Source organism: Falco biarmicus, chromosome 9 (assembly GCF_023638135.1).
Source record: "Falco biarmicus isolate bFalBia1 chromosome 9, bFalBia1.pri, whole genome shotgun sequence".
NCBI classification, from domain to species: Eukaryota; Metazoa; Chordata; class Aves; order Falconiformes; family Falconidae; genus Falco; species Falco biarmicus.
The window spans coordinates 23,935,792-23,953,360 of record NC_079296.1 but is presented as its reverse complement, the minus strand read 5'-3'; the positions used below and the strand labels follow the sequence as shown (position 1 = coordinate 23,953,360).

The 17,569-nt window shown below is 45.4% G+C and overlaps 1 protein-coding gene across 4 annotated transcripts in view; it reads right to left on the bottom strand.

The window, feature by feature from the left end:
* SORCS1 (sortilin related VPS10 domain containing receptor 1) overlaps nucleotides 1-15,373 on the bottom strand; it is a 304,454-nt gene extending 289,081 nt beyond the window's left edge. For all 4 annotated transcript variants that reach the window (XM_056352733.1, XM_056352734.1, XM_056352735.1 and 1 more), the window contains exon 1: nucleotides 14,518-15,373. In XM_056352733.1, coding sequence (XP_056208708.1) covers nucleotides 14,518-15,165 — 648 coding nt within the window. In that variant the 5' untranslated portion in view covers nucleotides 15,166-15,373. The remainder of the gene's footprint in view (nucleotides 1-14,517) is intronic.
* Between the last annotated feature and the right edge of the window lie 2,196 nt (nucleotides 15,374-17,569).

The window sequence follows — 17,569 nt, the reverse complement described above, 5'->3', positions numbered from 1 at the left end:
TGTTCTTCCTGCAACCTGTTCTCCCCTTGAGTTTCTGGATAGTTCAGAAATGGCCAAGCTGCCACGCTTCTGACGTTCCACAGAGCTATCCTTAGTAAAGCTGAGGCTGTTTAGGAACAAAAATTTCCGTTGGATATTCAAGTTACTTTCACCATAATTTTATAGCAGCCAATGAAGATCATTTCATAAAACACAAAAATTGCCAAGATTCATTTTAAAACAAACTTCCAAGCTACATTGTCTGTCTAAACGTGTCAGAAGAAAACATTACTGTTCTGTGAGGGATTCAGACAGGCTAATGCTTCATTTCTGTCCCAAGGGGGAAAGGAGACACCATGAAATTTCCCAGGAAAATGAGTATCAGTAAACCTTTTTCAGATGATAATAAATAGCACCAAAGCATTTCATTTTGATAATGTCAGAACATTAAACATTCATTTAAAACATATATAGAGATGTGGTTCCTGATACTCCAGACGTTGTAGTGATAAAATCCCCACAAGTACCGGCTCAGAAAGGAAAATGCTGTGTTGCCTTTGAGGCTACGCACTGACTTACCTTCCTGCAGTGCCCTTACTGCCCAAAGAACTCCCTCAGGAAAATTCTTTGGTGACACTCACCACGTGACTAAGGAGACACAGCAAAGAGGAGACAGGTGGCATCAAAATCTCTCCAGGAGGGAGAAAGAATACAGCTTGTTCATAGGGCCTATTCACAGAAGGGAAGGCGGAAGAGGACGGAAGAGCAATGGACTTTTACACCTCCTGGAAAGGAGATGATGTACCACATAGTGTCCCATATAGCCCGCACATTATTATATATTCAGTATAAAAGATGTGTCCATGATATAGCATTAATATCCTGTCATAATCTTGATGCCAAAGCAAAAGTCAGCTGGGAATGTTTCTCACTACAGTTTCTGACACTATCAGAATGCAGACAATTTTGGTTCATATTTTAGTGTAGCAAATGTCACTGAAAATGACATACCCCCAAGAAATTTTCTGATTTTGACTAAACTATATTTTCTAATGGAAAATTATTCTGACAACTTTCTTTTCCCAAGTGTCTTTAATACTTGTGTTTAATGATTTATGTGTCTCAGTGGCATTTTCAATTTACTGACGTCATCTGTCCTTTGTAAACTCAACACAGAAGGTGAATATTTAAAACTGTATGTCATCTATCTTCTTTTGTCCTTACTGTGACACTGCATTCATTTCCCATACTTCGTTATACTATGTATTTCTACTATGAAATATTTTCATCTTCTAGCAGCTGCTACTGCATAACATACTTCTGCATCATCTGAGTAGCTTGTTAGAAGGACAAATATAATAATGGGTTAAAGTTTAATTCATATCGTATCATCCCAGTTCAGACGTCAACCACACAATTCCATATATTTAAGCAGGAGCACCAAATTATAGACATCTTTCCTTTCCTCTGAATTCTCTCCAGCAAATATCTCCATCTGTTTAATGATACAGTATGTCCTTATTTAAACAAAATGGTGTCTATATAGAGAATTAAGTACAGGTTTCCCGAGTAACATTTTATAACGAGATGCTGATTTCTTTGTACTATATTCTCTGCTCATAAAATTCCTCAAAGTAGCTCTTTCCCCTACTTGCTCATAGTTTTGTTTCTCACCAAAATCCACCCTGTCAAACGCAAGATTTCTCAGAAATTACTCTTTCTACCTGTTCTTTCAATACCTCGGCGTTAGAAAGGAATAGAGATGGATTCTCCATCTGCTTGCCACAAAGCGGTTCTTGGCTTCATCTAAGTACATCCTGATTTACATGAGTGGAAAAGGCACGCAGACACAGACTCAACATTCCTCCTCAACCATTTCATTCTGAGATGGTGCCAGATGCAGTGGAGATACGGAAAGCATAGAGCAAGGCAGGCAATGGAAGTTTCTCCTCTGTTGTGTGTGCAGGTCTCTTTCAATCTGACAGGGCACTGGTCATTTCTTAACTCTTTGGAAGGACCTTTGTAAAGTAGTGCCTCGCTGATAAGCCTGCCTTAAGACCGTGAATAGCACTGAAGAAAATCAGTGCTGATGTGCTAAGCACAGATATTGACAGCAATTTTACAAGGGCATGAGCATAGGTAGATAATCCAGAGCACAAACATTTCCTGGAAATACTTGCTACATTTAACATCACTTTAAAAGTTCAACAAAACATCAGAGTATCTTTGGTTAACTCTGCTTTAAGAGAAAGGTGATGTTCACCTGTATTGAAGCTGTACTTTACCTGTCCTGTCCTTTGTGGTGAAAATACAGATGTAATGAACCTGCCAAGACAGGGCTGTTTCCCTGAGTAGGGCTGAAAAGGACCAGCACCCAAACAGGACAGGAGAACAGCAGAAATCAATTCTAACTTCAGAGAAAACTGAAAGAGGAGATGGAGAAGCAAGTGGGAAGCACTAGAAACATTTGTTTTCTCCCTCCAAATCCATGCACAAATCAGACAAACCATCAGTATGAGTATGTTACTTGCTCCATTGGATGTTGTGTGTATCGGTATCTTGCGTGCATGGGAAAATCATAAAGACAAGCTTTAACATTATAATGAATCCTGGACAGTGGCAGCACTTAAATTCCCTAGAGTGTGTTACACTTAAGAACACACACACACACAAGGAGATGCAAACTAACTATTTCTGGCCTTCAGAGCAATGGTGGCAAAATTGGCCCCCATCTCTCTAAGGTAGGGATGCTGAATTTTGTCAGACCTTAGCTGTGATCCTGTCCAGCAGCTCCTCAGCTATCCAAGTAGCCTATTGCAATCCCAGCTTCTGGCCGAATTCTGAGCTGTGTTACAAGGAATGAAGTCAAAGGAAGCTGAGGAAAAAAGGAAGCAGTATGCTTTCTATGGAAGTTTTTCAGAAGTTTCTGACAGCATAAGAGGGAAGAGACTACAGGGACTTGTACAACCTCAAGGAAACTTTAATTACTAAATCCATAGAGCCCCAAGCCAGTTGTTGCAGAACTGGCTCATTCCAATCAACAGCAACAACAACAAGAAGAAGGTAGGATTTATCTTCCAAATTAGGGAGTGGGGCTTTTTAAGATTTCTCAACTATTAGTGATTCACTTCTTCATAGTGACCTGGTTCACCCAGTCTTTAAGGCGAGTCTGGTCTTGTTCTCAGCTTTGTTCTGTAAGGACAACATTTGGTGTCACCTGGATTTGGAAGGAAGGCTAATGGGCAGGAGTCTCCCAGGTGATGCTGGAAGATGTGACGCACATTCCCCTAAACCAGGCACTGTGGTCGTACAGCCACATGCATTTCCTGTTAGGGCTGAGTCCACCCTGCATCCTTGTGCTTATACTGGACTCGTCCACCTGGAAAGCAGGAGGAGAAACAGCAGGTAACCTAGCAGAACCACCACCTTCATGCTGAAGCTTCAACACATCGCTCTCTGCAGAGGGTATTCCTGCTGACAGTCCACGAGGGACTGCTGGCTGTGCAGCCCCCACTGCTAACACCTGCAGCATCACATAACTGCTGCCTTGTCCTGCCAGAGTAGCAGAGGTGTCTGACAGCCTCAGTGCAGACTGTGGTGGCTTGTGGGCTGGCCTGTTCATCATGACAATTATTAGGGTTAGATTCGCCTTTCATTAATAAACACATTCCCTCTCTAGCCCTTCTGCATCAAGGGAAAGTGTCAGCAGCCGCACACCTACACACACAGGTGTGTGCGGCACTTTCCTCGTGTGTTTATTGTTAGCAATTTTTTTAGGAATCACACTCCAAATGTGTTGCTGTCTCAGCTGTCACTGCTTGTCACATTACAATAACGATCGCTGCTTTCAGAAGCCAGTTCAGGTTGTTTAATCATCGCTTCCCTCCAAGCTGTCCATCACAGGGTGGTCACCAGGCAACAGCATCAACAGACAGGACCGTGGGTGGCTGGTGAGGAGGAGGATGAGGATGGAGCACACCAGGGTTTGCAGGGAGGAAGAACTCATGTTCCCATAGGAAAGGGAGGCACAGGAGCTGCTGAGTCTACCTGATGGGATCCCAGCCTGCAGCATGATGAAAATAACAGGGATTTCAGTGACCACAGAACCCAGTATTTTGGTGGAGGAAGAAAAGATGGCAGAACCCTGGCCCATGGCACAGTAATGCAGAGCTGGGTTCCTTGCTCTGGCTCTTGATGGTGTTCATGGTCCAGCTCCCTCCATCACAGGTGGGATGGCAGGGACTTGCCACCCTGCCTGGCTCACAGGCAAAGCCTGTGGTTAGAGACAGCTGAAATCAACCACATTTATTGATTTAACAACTTGAAAATTAGTTGTTTGGGAGTGGATGAGGAGTTTCTGAAGAAAAAAAGAAAGACCACATGTCAACTTATAAAAGTTGAAAATAAAATGGAAGGCAACAATGAACATGGAGCTTTTCATCCAAAAGATGAGCTGAAGAATGCTGTGTTTTGGCCTGCTTTGTTTCATGTTGTTTACCAAGAGATACACAATTAAACAGTTATCAAACTGATGCAGATCTGCATCAAAGCATCTTTGAGTTACAATAGCCTAAATAGTTGTCAATAAACTTCAGCAACTCTTCTATAGAGATGCTAGGTCACTGGATCCAGGCTAAGTCCAGATCTATACTCTTCTTATCTCTAGCCCAGGTTCTGTCCCTCTTAACGTACTGAGGGGAGTATGGAAATATGCACAAAAATGAAGTGGAGGAGGTGTAGTGCCGTCCCTTCCCGTGGTGCAGTCCTCAGCCAGAATACCATCTCAGGGGATAAATATCCTCTAAGCTCCTCGAACTACTGACATTTCACCACAAATGTATGATTTTGGTATTATGTTTAATGCATCTATTGTTTTGCTGGTGTGTCTTTTATTTACTCATTTAGCCTTTCCTATTAAAGAAGAGATCTATTACGCTTCAAGTAATCAAAGTAAGATCTAACTTTGATTTGCAGAGAATCATCTCCAAAATCTGATTTTCTTTCCAATAACGATTAATTTAAAGCTTTTATCTTTTGTCTATAGAAAGGTATTTTTTTTCTTGGAAACCAAAACTAAAACTCAATGGAAAGCAAATTAATTTTCCGTATCATATTCTTTGGCATATAGAGCTTGATCTTCACCATAAGTATGATTTTTGCACTTGAAAAATATATTTACACTTACACATAGGTAATTTCTTCCAAAAATAAGGTCCTCAAATATTCAGTTGAATATTCAGTGGAATTCACTTTTCCTAGGTCTGTTTTCAAAGACTATTCATCAAAAGTGACTGGAAGCATTCTCGGCCAAGGCAGGGAACATTAAACAGTTTCTAAAGGTTTATACTGACCCAGTAACACACATAGAAAGGGAGCATATGACCTTTTTCATCTACTGAAAATACACCTTGGATTTAAAAAAAAAAAAAAATCTTCCATGCAAAGTCTATTCCAAATGATCCATATTCCCACATTACTGAGGATTTTCCCACTGATTTCTGAATCAGGAACTTTTTACTTCACTAAAAAAAAAATAAAATAAGTGCACCTGAGAAAATCACATATTGAACAGGGACAATTTATGAAGAGAAAAACAAGCCTACATTTGTTATATAAAATATTTTCCTGGAATTATTTTCTCAACCTTAAATGTAGTGGGGGAGGTGAGAATGAGGGAGGAAGAGAAACATTTGGGGAAAGACATTGGATGTCTCTGTTGGGTTGTCTAAATAGCCTGAGATTTTCTAAAGATCCTTTTACTTCCTCCTGAAGACCTATATGAAAATGATTTGAAAGAGCTCATGGCACTGCTGTCCTTAAATAATCACCACCAAGGGTCATATGAAACCAAATACAAATAGGATGTGAGCACTGACACTGAGTTGGGACCCAGTGTTCTAAAGGATTGAGAGCTTCCCATGTGTAGCTGAACACTCTCCACCCCAAAAAAACCCCAACCAAAACCAACAAAAATCAGCCCTTCCATGCCTTGGGAACACATTTGCCTTGAAATGCTAACACCAAATCATCCCCTTCCATCTATTCTCCTTCATCTCCTGATTCATCATATTTGTGCCAAGCATGGAAGACTGCAAATGGGCTTTTAGGTTCCAAGAGGCAGGAAGAAACAACACACAGGGCATGGGGGAACACATTCCTGGTGGCAGTCTGAAAACTAGCGTGAATGAGTTTCAGACATTCTCTCCAAACACGAGCCCTATCTTTATGCACTAGATGCAATCCAGTATTTTTACCACCCAGACAGTCCAAGAGTATCTTCCCTACTTGACTGCTGCTGCATTAGGGAACACAATACCATGGGGGGAAGAAGCAGCTCTTTTTTTTTTTTTTTTTTTTTATGACGACGGAAACCTCTTTGGGAGTGAAGGTGGGTGTGGTGTTTGCTGTTAACATGTAATTTGCTGCCCTATGTACACTTTATGGTCTCCTCATCCTGCCTTGAGGCTCCTCAGCCACACTTCCCAGCAGCACAGCATGGGTCAATCCCCGCATCCCACGCAAGCCACTCACTTGAGGTGGGCTTTGTCTCATCTGGGTTACCTCTGAGTTTTCCCTCCAGGAAAAGAGAAATGACAAAGCCTGTGACTCCCTTCACCTTCCCGCCCCTGCAGAAGCAGTTCTGCCCCTAACCACAGCAGGGGGTGAGAGCACTGGAGGCCCTGCCCCAGCACAGGTTGCTTAAGGTGGGGATGCTTGGCACTGACATCCCTCCGCAGCAACAGAAATAGGTCCAACTTCCCACCTTCTTCCCCTGCACTGCCTAAATCTCCATGTCTTTTCTCAGCCTTCTCCTTCCCTCTCGCCCCATGTCAGGGACCTCAGCACAGCCTGTCCTGAGCACATCCCTGGCATGGCAGCACATGGGGGGGGAAGTTCAGAGGCAGCTTTGAGTCCCAGTGTGTTAGCACGGGAGAACATCACTCCCCTATTGAGGGACACAATGTGAGGTTAAGTTCCCAGAAACCCTCTAAAAGAAAGGAATTACATTTTAGGACATATCCTAAAATACCCTGTTCCTTCTCAAAGTACTTTTCTATTTTGTTCCCCAAGGAAAGAAAGCACAATATGAAATAAAAGTGTTATTGTGTTACCAGCACTGAGAATTAGGGATTAAGGGCTCTCACGTTAACTGTTGTTTGATTTAAGAGACAGCCAAAAATATTGCAAGTGGCACAAAAATCATTTTACTGCATCAACTTTTATATGCATTTAAAATTCCAAAACAATTAGTCTATCACCCAATGCTGCCATTTGAAGTGGAATCAAGGCCCATTTTCATTTAACATAGAAATGTCAATTAGAGCTGCGGGAGTCATTGATTTTTTGGTTTGCTGGCCAGAGAGAGAGAGAGAGAGACAAGTGCCTTGCATCAGTCTGATTTTTTTCTCCTCCTCTGAAATGAAAACCTGAATGCAGCTTTGGTTCTGCTGAACAAGATCCAGTACACACAGCTTTTGTGATAATATTAGTTGTCCAAATACAGTTTGAGATGCTCTACGATTCCCAGGCATGGGCATCCCAGGATACAGGACCCACAGGACACCCTTGCCCTGTGAGGCAGCAGCTAGAGGCAATACCATCTCAAATGTCACTAGATGCCTCTGTCTGGGACACTGAACCTAGGTTTTTGAATCAGCAGATCATTTTTAAACACAGAATATAAGAATCAGAAATTCATTCAAAAATGACACCTTGAAACAAAGCAATGAAATAAACGTTAGACTTGCACAATTTTTGCTTGCTTGGGGCTGTTAGGAGCCTGGAGATGAAAAGGAAAATCAGTGTGATCCTATGAAATGCTCTGGCCAAGCTACAACAGCATTTTCTAGAGGAAGAGGTCTTTGATGGGGCAGTTTCACTCACCTCGCTGGAGCTCTGCACAATGTGAGGGTTGCATTTAGTCTGGTGTAGTAAGAAAGGCCCAGAGGACACAAGACTGTCCAAGGTCAATGCTAATCTTGCAGTCCTTCATATGTAAAGCTGTATCACAACTGAATGGGTCAGAATGGTCTCTAACTTCTCCAGAATGACTTGAGGACTTCTGACCTCCTTGCTTCCCCCTCTGGACAGACCTCATCATGGTTGCCAGGCCAAGGAAAGGAAATACATGTGTCTCATTTGAAGTCAAGAGGAAAGGGAGAAAATCCTTTTCTATTATAAAGTACAGCATTAAGAAGACTGAAAACTATAACCCTATTGCTTTATGCAGTTTATAGCCCCTCGGTATTGCACAAATGCCAGTTGCGACTGTCAAAGCTCTTCCATTATTCTTCTTAATCTCCCCATGTGATGGGATTTGCATATCCCACCTGTCAGTCTGGATGGAAGCTCCTCACTGTCTCCCAAATTCTTTTACAGAGACCAGATTTACACAATGACAAGCCTTTCTTCTAGTCCTCACAGATTCTCTTTCACCCCCTGCTTTCTCTCAGTGCACGGCTATTCTTATTAACAATTTCCCACATATCCTATTTCATAGTCTGTATATGAAAAGCCTATTTTTTATTCATTCATGAAATATATTTAGAGATGGACTGCAACACAGAAGGAAATACTACAGTTCTTGACTATTTTTTGCCAAATCAAACATACACCTCCCCCCCCCAAAAAAAAAAAAAAATTCAACCCAAAACTCCTCAAAACCTTCTGTTGAAAGCAATAAATTCCTACTCAGTTACAGGAAATTTTCCAGTGTTTTATCTCTTTTTAAGTTTTTTTAAGGGAGGCTTCTTATCTAGAATGGATGTGAAATATTTTATGATCTACACAGTTGTAAGCATAGTTCAGAAGACCAACATTTGGAATAGGGGACTTTCAGCAATACTTGACTTTGACTTGATTTTTTTCTGGTTTAAATTCCCATTTTTGTTTTCTCATTTTTTAATTCAGCCCTTCCTAAATGTGTTCTCATTAACTCTAGCGCAAGAGATTAGCCTGAAACAGCCTCAGCATCTGGTACATTATACTATTAATACTATTATATATTGCTGTAGTATGTAAGCCATACATACTACATCTCACTGAAGTATTTTAATGCAGGCATCCTCCTCAGATGAATCTTTTCTGGGACCTGTTTCCTGCACCCTAGGAACCAATCTAAATGCAAAGTGACTGACAGTGGGGTCATTCCTCACTGTGGGTCTCACTGCACATCTGGTTCTGGGCTCCACATCCATATTCATTTTCTGAAATCTCCTCTTTCATAATAATGCAATCACCATGGGAGAAAGGGAGCAATGAGCTATCGCGGTGTCATACAGCATAATGCCGGTCAGTCACCGGGTGATGTTGGCAGATTCTTCATCCACCCCTGGTAGTTTTACATTGGAGCTGCAGCTCTGCCAGCCAGGGAAGGACAGAGGGTACCAGCTACAGCCTGTTGCATGAACACAGCATCTGAGCAAAGAAGTGACAGAATGAGATGATGTGAAAAGTGACATTTTGATTGCAATCCCCCCATACTGGTCTGAACAGAAGAACACCAGCAATTTAAGATGTTTTTGCTGTGCCTTTACTGTCTCACTTGCAAAAGGGAATACATTCACTATCATCTGCATGGAAGTTTGTTAGCAAAAGCAAAAATCTGATTCAAATTTGAGGTCCTGAGAACCTGACTCCTAGAAATTCACATTTCACCTTCCACAACCTGTCTTACAAGCAGATACAGAAAGAACAGTGTTAGCTTGATTTAGCAAACCAGAGGCTGAAAGGGAATATGATCACTGCCTGTAAAATAATTCCAGGGGGCATAAGTGCCAGAGAGGGAACATAACTTTTTAATTAAAGGCACATGCACAAATGAAGGAAAAAAAGAAGAAAAAAAAATAATTTAAATTGCCCAACGGCAATGTTAGAAACTTCTGTCTGATTTCTGTTCTAACAGCCAGGCTTGGAACAGCCATCCAGAAAGAAAGGAGAAAATAGGAGGATGGGCTGGAAGAAACCCAACTGTTTTTAAGATGCAGTTTGATCAGTTTATGGCTGCAGGATGCAGTACCTGCTGCAGCCCTGTGCCGTTCTTGAAGTTCCTAAGTTATAAAGTAGGCTTGAACACTAACTGAAAATCCAACAGCAGGTTATTCACAAGTACTCTGTCCAGGAGGAAATAGTGTATCAGAAATATCTAAGTGCATTGTTATTCTGCCTTACCTGTCCCCAGTTTGTCCTGTCAATAACACCAAGTAAAATCTTGCAAGTACTACCTAAAGCTCTCCCATAAAAGACCTAACTCTTCCCCTGTTGTCTAGTGTAATCACCTGACAACTGCAATGATGACCTTGCTGGCTTCACCCTGCACTGGACCCATCAGTTGTATTGATTTTCTACTCTGGATGGAATATGAAGCCTGTCTGCCCATGGTTGTCTTGCATCTGGTCCAGACCCCATCTCCATCAGTCTGCTGAGGATCTTCTGTTGTGGAGGACCTATGAGAAGCTCACTTTTGTCTTTTCAGCCATGTAAATCATAGACGTTTGAAACAGCTGTTTAAAGGTGTCATGACCATGTAAAAGCCAGTCCACAGGTGTACATCAGGGTACATGCTCAAATTCTTTGCCAGACACTTTGAGATCTACACCAACATCCAGCCCAGGAGAACACTGTCCAGCGCAAGGCAACAGTAAACTGTCTTATTAAGTGAATGCAAAACCCATGCTGCTTTCCTTCACGACACCAAATTATAGCCCAAACTATAGCATCAAGGCTCTTGCTCAGCCTCCCTGATGTTCTATGTCCTCCAATTGTTTTGCTCTTTCTCCAGGGTACTTTTAAACGAACAAGTAAGGCACTGATGTCACTCCAAGCCAGCCTAGGACAGAAGCAGTCTTGGCTTCTTGTAAGCTCTGAAAACCATCCATATCCTAGAAACTCGTAAAGGACATCTCTTAGAGATTTGCTTCTCTCCATTAATACCACACACTAATACCACACCATAGCTCCACACACAAATCTCTGCTAGCTGATTTCTCCTAGTCTATAGCATAGTATTAAGAGAGCTGTGGGGATTCCAAATCTACAGTGTTTGGATACACCACATCAGGAAACACATTTGATGTCTCTGCGAGCTAGGAAACCTGCTAACTTCCACACCGATGACTAAATTTTCCAGTGGTGTAAAAAGGCAGGAGACATCACTTGTGTGTCTTGTAGCAGAGATTTGAGAAAGATTTTATCTCTTAGGATCTTTTACTCCAGATTCTACAGAGGCTGGTGGAAAGACTCTCAGGGTGCATCAATACCGGTAAATTAAGCAGTACCAGGACAAATTCAAAATTAAGCAGTACCATTCACAGACTCAATGTCTATATTCTTACTATTCTGTCAAAATGGTTCCAGTCTGGGACTTAGTACAAGCCAAAAACCATTTCAAGCACCCGTTTCAGCTGCAGCCAGTCTTCCCTGTTTTGCAGACTGGAAGAGCTCAGGATTGTGGAGATGCCAGACAGCCTTGCATGGCCTCGCTCACCTCCAGTGAAGTCAGAGAAAGCCTGAGCCCCACCTGTATTTTAAAACAATGGGAGATACAGTCCCAGTTTCATCCTTTTCAGTCAATTGGCAATACAGGCTCCCTACCTACACACTCCTCTGCAGAGCTTCTGCTGACTCCACCATTAAAAAAGCCAAGGTAGGCAAGAGGAGTTAGGACACATGTGAAGCGTGTCCCTACAGATGTGAGCTGGGCACACTCCACGGGTCTAAGTATGGTTATTGTGCTGGGGGGTAAGCTGTTCAGGGAGCTTAGTACCTAAAGTCACTGATGGGCCAAAATAACCCCTGATGTAAGGCGATTTATGTTAGTGGAGTTACATCTGGATGACTTGGACTATTATTTATTTATTTTTATTGTACCTGTGGCAGAGTTTACAGCAAGCTCATCCTCAGAGCAGAATGCCATCAGTTAGATGGTACACACACTCAACAAGAAATCACAGCCAAGCCTGAAAGAAGCTGCAAACACCAAGAACAAGCCCTTAGAGAAATCAGGAGTCCCTTTCAGAGGTCCCTTCTCCTCCATCAGAAGCATTGCAATTATATCCAAACCACTACCAAAATAAGGATACAGGGAACCACACTGAGGCTGGCAGAATCAGGTACATTGCAACAGAAAAACTTGTGGTGACAGTGCTTTAATTTTCCAGGTTTTCCACCTAAAGGAATGTCAAATATTTTGAGCTTTGGTTTGGATTTTTACTGTACTCACGCAAATACTGCAAACTACAATCATCTTCATAGTGCCCCTGCGCCTAGGTGCAAGGCAAAAGCTGTTTCACTTGAAGCAAAAAGCAGCACTTAACAGAGCACATAAGAATGAAAACATGAAGAGGTGGGTTGTACGCACACACAGACCCCCCGCCACAGCGGGGGAACACAGGCAGGGAGGCAGCAGTTGCTGCTGCTGAAGTGCAGCCTGGGCACCAGGGTTACACAGCATCCTTCATGAGCAGCACCATGGGATTCTCTGCGACCCCCATGCAGGCAAAACTACATACACTGTACCCTAAAGGAAGCATTTCACCCCAGCCTACTCCCAGCTCCTTCACACATGAGTGCCCAAAACCTCCATGCAGAGATATCGGATCAGTGCCGCTTCGGGCTACCTACTGAACACACCATTACTTCAGCTGAGCCTGGACAAGCCCGTCGTGCATCCAAGTCCTGATGGGACCCAGCTTCATTTAGTGCTGTGAGGGGGGTGCAATCACAGCACAAGATAGCACAGGCCTGCCAGAGCCCCCAGTAGCAAGGTGGGAGCACAACCTCAGGAATGGAACCTGCAGCTCTTTAGGAAGGACAGCAGCAAAACATTTCCCACAGATCCCTGAAGACATTAGTACACCAAGACACTCAAAGTAATTTACTTTATCAGTCCCTGGCATTAACAGTCCATGTTACCACAGTGGGCAGAAACATATATACATGTATATGTATACCTAGAGCACAGGCATAATAAAACAAATATATAATAGAAAGATGTGTGTCTTGATAAATGTACAGATGAAACATAATTGCAGTGATAGAGCAGGAAAACTGATGCCAGCTGGATGACTTCCTATGTCAGAAGCTTTTTCTTAGCAAATGGGTCACTTTAAACCAGCGTCAGCCTCAATTCAATTTGTATGAACAGACCTGAGTTCCTACAAGGCAGCTTCTGTTCACATATCTACGTAAGAGGCAGGCTAGCTAAGTTGTGAAGAAATGGGAAAGTCCTTCAAAACGGAGATGACAAGTATTCCTCTGTCAATTAATTGATTTAAAAGTTCCTGATGAGACCACGTCCCAATTAACTAGGGCTGAACCCCACAGCGTGGTGCTCATGACATCCGCTGTAATTCTCAATCGGGTGGCTGTGATACACCTCAATACAATCTACACCAAAAGGAATTCATAACGATTACACCATTATTTCAAAATGTTACCAGGCTCCTAGCACTAAAAGCTGAAAGGGAGACCAAGGATTTCTGCCGAGCAGCCAGAAACCTTCTGGCATTACAGCTGCAGACACCTTAGAGGAGAAGAGCTTGAGTCCCCTTTTTTTCTCCTAGGAAGTTGTACGGGCAACAGCCACTAGCACCGGCTTCCCTTTCTCTCTTATTAGCATTCTGCTTTGCCCTCTCCGAGAGGCAAAGTGACAGAAGTTGGAGCATTCAGCAGATCCCCCCGTTCCTGCAGAAAGCGGCTCCGCTGCCTGCCCCAGGGCTCAGAACCCTGGCCGCGGGGGGGCTGGAGGGGCACAGCGCTCCAGTCCACTTGGTAACTGATGCCACAACTATTGCTCCAGCCTGGAAACGAGTCACCTGCTTCTCCGGCTGGTTTTGTTCTGCTTGGCTTATGCGGGAGCCGTTCTGCTGCTATTCCCAAAAAGGGCCAGGTTACAGGGAAGAAACAAGAACTGTCGCGTTTTAACACCTTGGTGACAAGAGGCAAAAAGCAGCGTTATCCCCTGCGCAGAGCCACCTCGGAGATGAAGTCCTGAAGCCCCCTCCAGCATCTCCCTGTCAGCAGGGCCTGGGGCTGAGCTGAGCTGGGCCCCCCGGGCGGGGAGCAGGAGGAGCAGCACCGGAGGGGCTTTCCCAGGCCTTGCTTGCAGCTGAGCCCCCCCGTCTCCCGGGCGGGGGTCCCCCTGGGGGGAAGGCGGGGTGCAAGGACGACACCCCCCCAGAGCGACCCTTTCCCTCCCGGCCGCGGGCGGTGGCAGCGGTTTGTCCCAGTCTGCCTCCAGGGTGATGGAGGAGGAGGGCTGGGGGGGAGCTGCGCTCAGCGGGCGGGCGCTGGAAAGTTTTTTTGCTTCAGAAGAATGGCCCTTTTGAAGCACTTCTGCCCCACTGCACACTGCTAAGCGAAGCCAATCCCCGGCGCCCGGAGGCACAAAATCCCCCCTCGAAGAAGAACCCAGCCCCCCCCGCCCCCCCCCCCCCCCGTCTCACCGCCCATAAAAACGAGGAGAAAAAAAAAAATAAGGAAAAAGAAAGAAAAGGGAAAAAGGCTAGAGGCAAACCCGCCGCCCGGCGCGGTACTCACGCTGCTGTTGTGCCCGGACCAGTGCACCATGGCTTGGTTGTGCGCCGAGTCGCCGGCGAGGGCGAAGGTGGTGCTGGCCAGCCGCAGCTCCTCCAGCCCGAAGCGGGCGGCGCCGCTGGCCGCCGGCTCCCGCCCCGCAGCGCCGCCCGGCCCCGCGGCGCCCCGCGGGCTGCGGCCCCGCCGCCGGCCCGAGCCCCGCAGCCCGCCCGGTGCGGGGGAGCGCCGGCCTCGGGGAGGCCGGTCCTTGGCGGGAGCCGCCGCCGCTCGGGGCCGGCTCTCCGCGGCCGCTCTCTCGGGCTGCCGCCTCGTCGACCGCCGGGTCTCCCAGCCGCTGAGTTGGGTCCCCGCGGGAGCAGGGGCGAGGGTCGCTTGCAGCCCGGCATCCTCCGCCTCCATCCCGGCCCCTTGCCCTCTCTCACCTCCCTTCTCCCCGGGGAACCGCCTCTGCTCCTTTTCTCCTCTGTCGGTCCTTAAATGCATTAATAATCCCTGCTGCGGCGGCTGCTGCTGCTGCTGCGGCTTCACCTGGGAATGGCAGGATCTGCAAGTTATTTCTGCACCGGTAAAGCCAAAAGTGAAGAGGAAAAGCCATGTCCAGTACAGGAGAGCAACGTGCCAGGCTGGGTACCAGCCAGCAACTTTTTCCATCGCTGCTGACTGCTGCTGAGTGCGAGGGAGAAGGAGCAAGAAAGAGCGAGCGAGGGAGCGAGGTGCTGCCGATTTACCAGCCGCGGGGTAAACACAGCCACAACTCCACAAAGTTTCAGACTCTGCTGTATTAGATGCAGCCGGGGGGGAGGAGAGGTTGCTTTCTTTTCCCCTCTTTTTTTTTTTTCCTTGTTTTCTTTTCCTTCTTTTGCACTTTTTCTTTTTTTTCCCCCCCTTTTTTCCCCCCCCCCCCGCCCCCTCTCTCTCTCGCCCCCCCCCAAGACTGGCGTTGCTGATCAGGCTTTTGATGGAAGGCAAAGCTACAGCCACACGGGGGAGGAGCTCAATTGAAATCAGAGAGAGAGGGAGAGAGAGAGGAGCAAATCCTGGCTGGTGGTTTCTCCCGGCTGCCTCTATGGAAGTCACAGCTCGCTCCTCTCCCGCTCGCTCTCTCTCTGCTCGCTCTCACTTCGCCGCTTCTGCATCACACCCCGCCAGGACGCCCCGCGTGTCTTCCGTGAGTGACTGGTTAACACCCCCTCTCTCACACACCCACACGCCCAGAAGGACTTACCCCAACTTTTAAACTCAAATCTCCCATCTTTTCCTCCCCTGCGCTTCCCATCAGCTCAAACCTCTAAAACCTGCTCCCCAACACACTGAAAGCACTGCACATGGACTGGAAGCAAATGTGTAAAGTGAAGAAGCAATACATAAGTATAAGCATACATACACGTGTGTATAGTCTTTCCAGAGGAAATATTTTAACTCCATTAATTAAGTGGCCTTAAATGTCTGAGCAGGCTCTGAAACGTCCCTCTCTTTTCCCCCTGTGCCTGATGTAAATGCCCTGCAGTGGCTGGGAATAGGCATCCGTGCTTGAATTCACAGAGGGAAAGTCACATTTCTACCCTGCCATTCCCTCCTCCGCCTTTGCTTTGCTGTACTGTCATTTACAGTAGCTGCCGATGTTTAGATAAATCACTCAGGCATAGCAGAGATGTACTCGCATAAATGCTGATGGAGACAGGGACAAGCTTTTGGAAATGAAATGACAGAAACCGGTGGTAGGAGTGGGGGAGAGAGAGAGAAATTCCCCACAACTGGTTTATCAGTAGAAAAAAATCCCAAACCTTTCTGCTCTAGCTGTCTCTCACATTTTCAGGACCAGCAGTTTCTCCCCCGGAGCTGTGCTCCCCTCTCACTCACTAGGTCTCTTCCCCAGGGAGCAGTCACTAGTCATGGCCAGAGGAGATCACCAAGCCCTGAGTGCAGGGGTTGGTGTCTGCTGGCCGTGGGAGCCACCAGCCCCTTACCTCAGACTGCAGCCATCCTTGGTGACTGCCCACGCAGCAGGACAGGGGCCTGAGTTTAACAGGCACTTGCAAATACCCACAAGCTTTAAGACTGGAGGGTATTAAAGGCTCTTCCACTGGAATTTTATTGTCCCCATCTGCCTGCTGTCACTCGTTCCCATTTGATTTCCAGGTGAGTCCATTTTTTAATTAGAGTTTTTAACATTTCCTTCCTGACATGCAAGGCTTTACTGTATTTTTTGGCAGGGCATTTCAGAAAGAGATTTACACATTTGTTCAACATTCTTCTGGAGATTTCACTCAAAAGCTCACTGGTGACGCGTCTTGGGATATCAGCACAAGGCCACAGGCGAAGGGAGACTCACAGTAGCTGAGGCTGGGCATAACTTCTTGCTGCTTACAACAATGATGGATTGTCTGCAATGTAACCAACAGACCTCAGCTAAATCTGCTGTAAGCCAATTAACTGCATACCTGTTTCCAGATCTCCCAGCTAAAGGGTAACTATTAGTTACAGCCTGCCAGTTGTAATAATTAACACATTGCGCTTAAACACCTTTCCTAAGCTTAAAGCTCTTCACAAAGGCCACTCTTATTGTATAAATGGGGGAAACTGAGTCGTAGTGTGATCCGCAAAGCAGCAAGGATTGGAGATAGAGCTACCTTATTATCAACCCAATCCTTTGTCTTCTGTACCACAGACTGACCAGATCCATCTATCCCAAAGGATGTACTAAAAAGTAACACCCTCCTAGGACAAGTCTCTCAAAAAGGCTTTAATCTGAAGGGATGAAATTTGAAGAAATGAATGGGTGAGTCAGAAAAAAGAACGTGGAGGGACCTTAATAAAGGGTCAGAGGAAATTTCCTCTGGGATTGTCATAGAAGTATGCATGCCAATAAGTGGCTAAGGCTAATGAGAGAAAAAATCTAGCTGTCTCATTTAGGCAGACAGTTATCTCTGGATTGTGATGAGTGACCAGTGAGTGATACGGATGTGCCTGGTAGAGCATGTTTCATATGCTGTGAGTACGCTACACCTGCAGAGCTCCTCAGCAAATGCACACAAGGGTCAGTCATGGAGAGAAA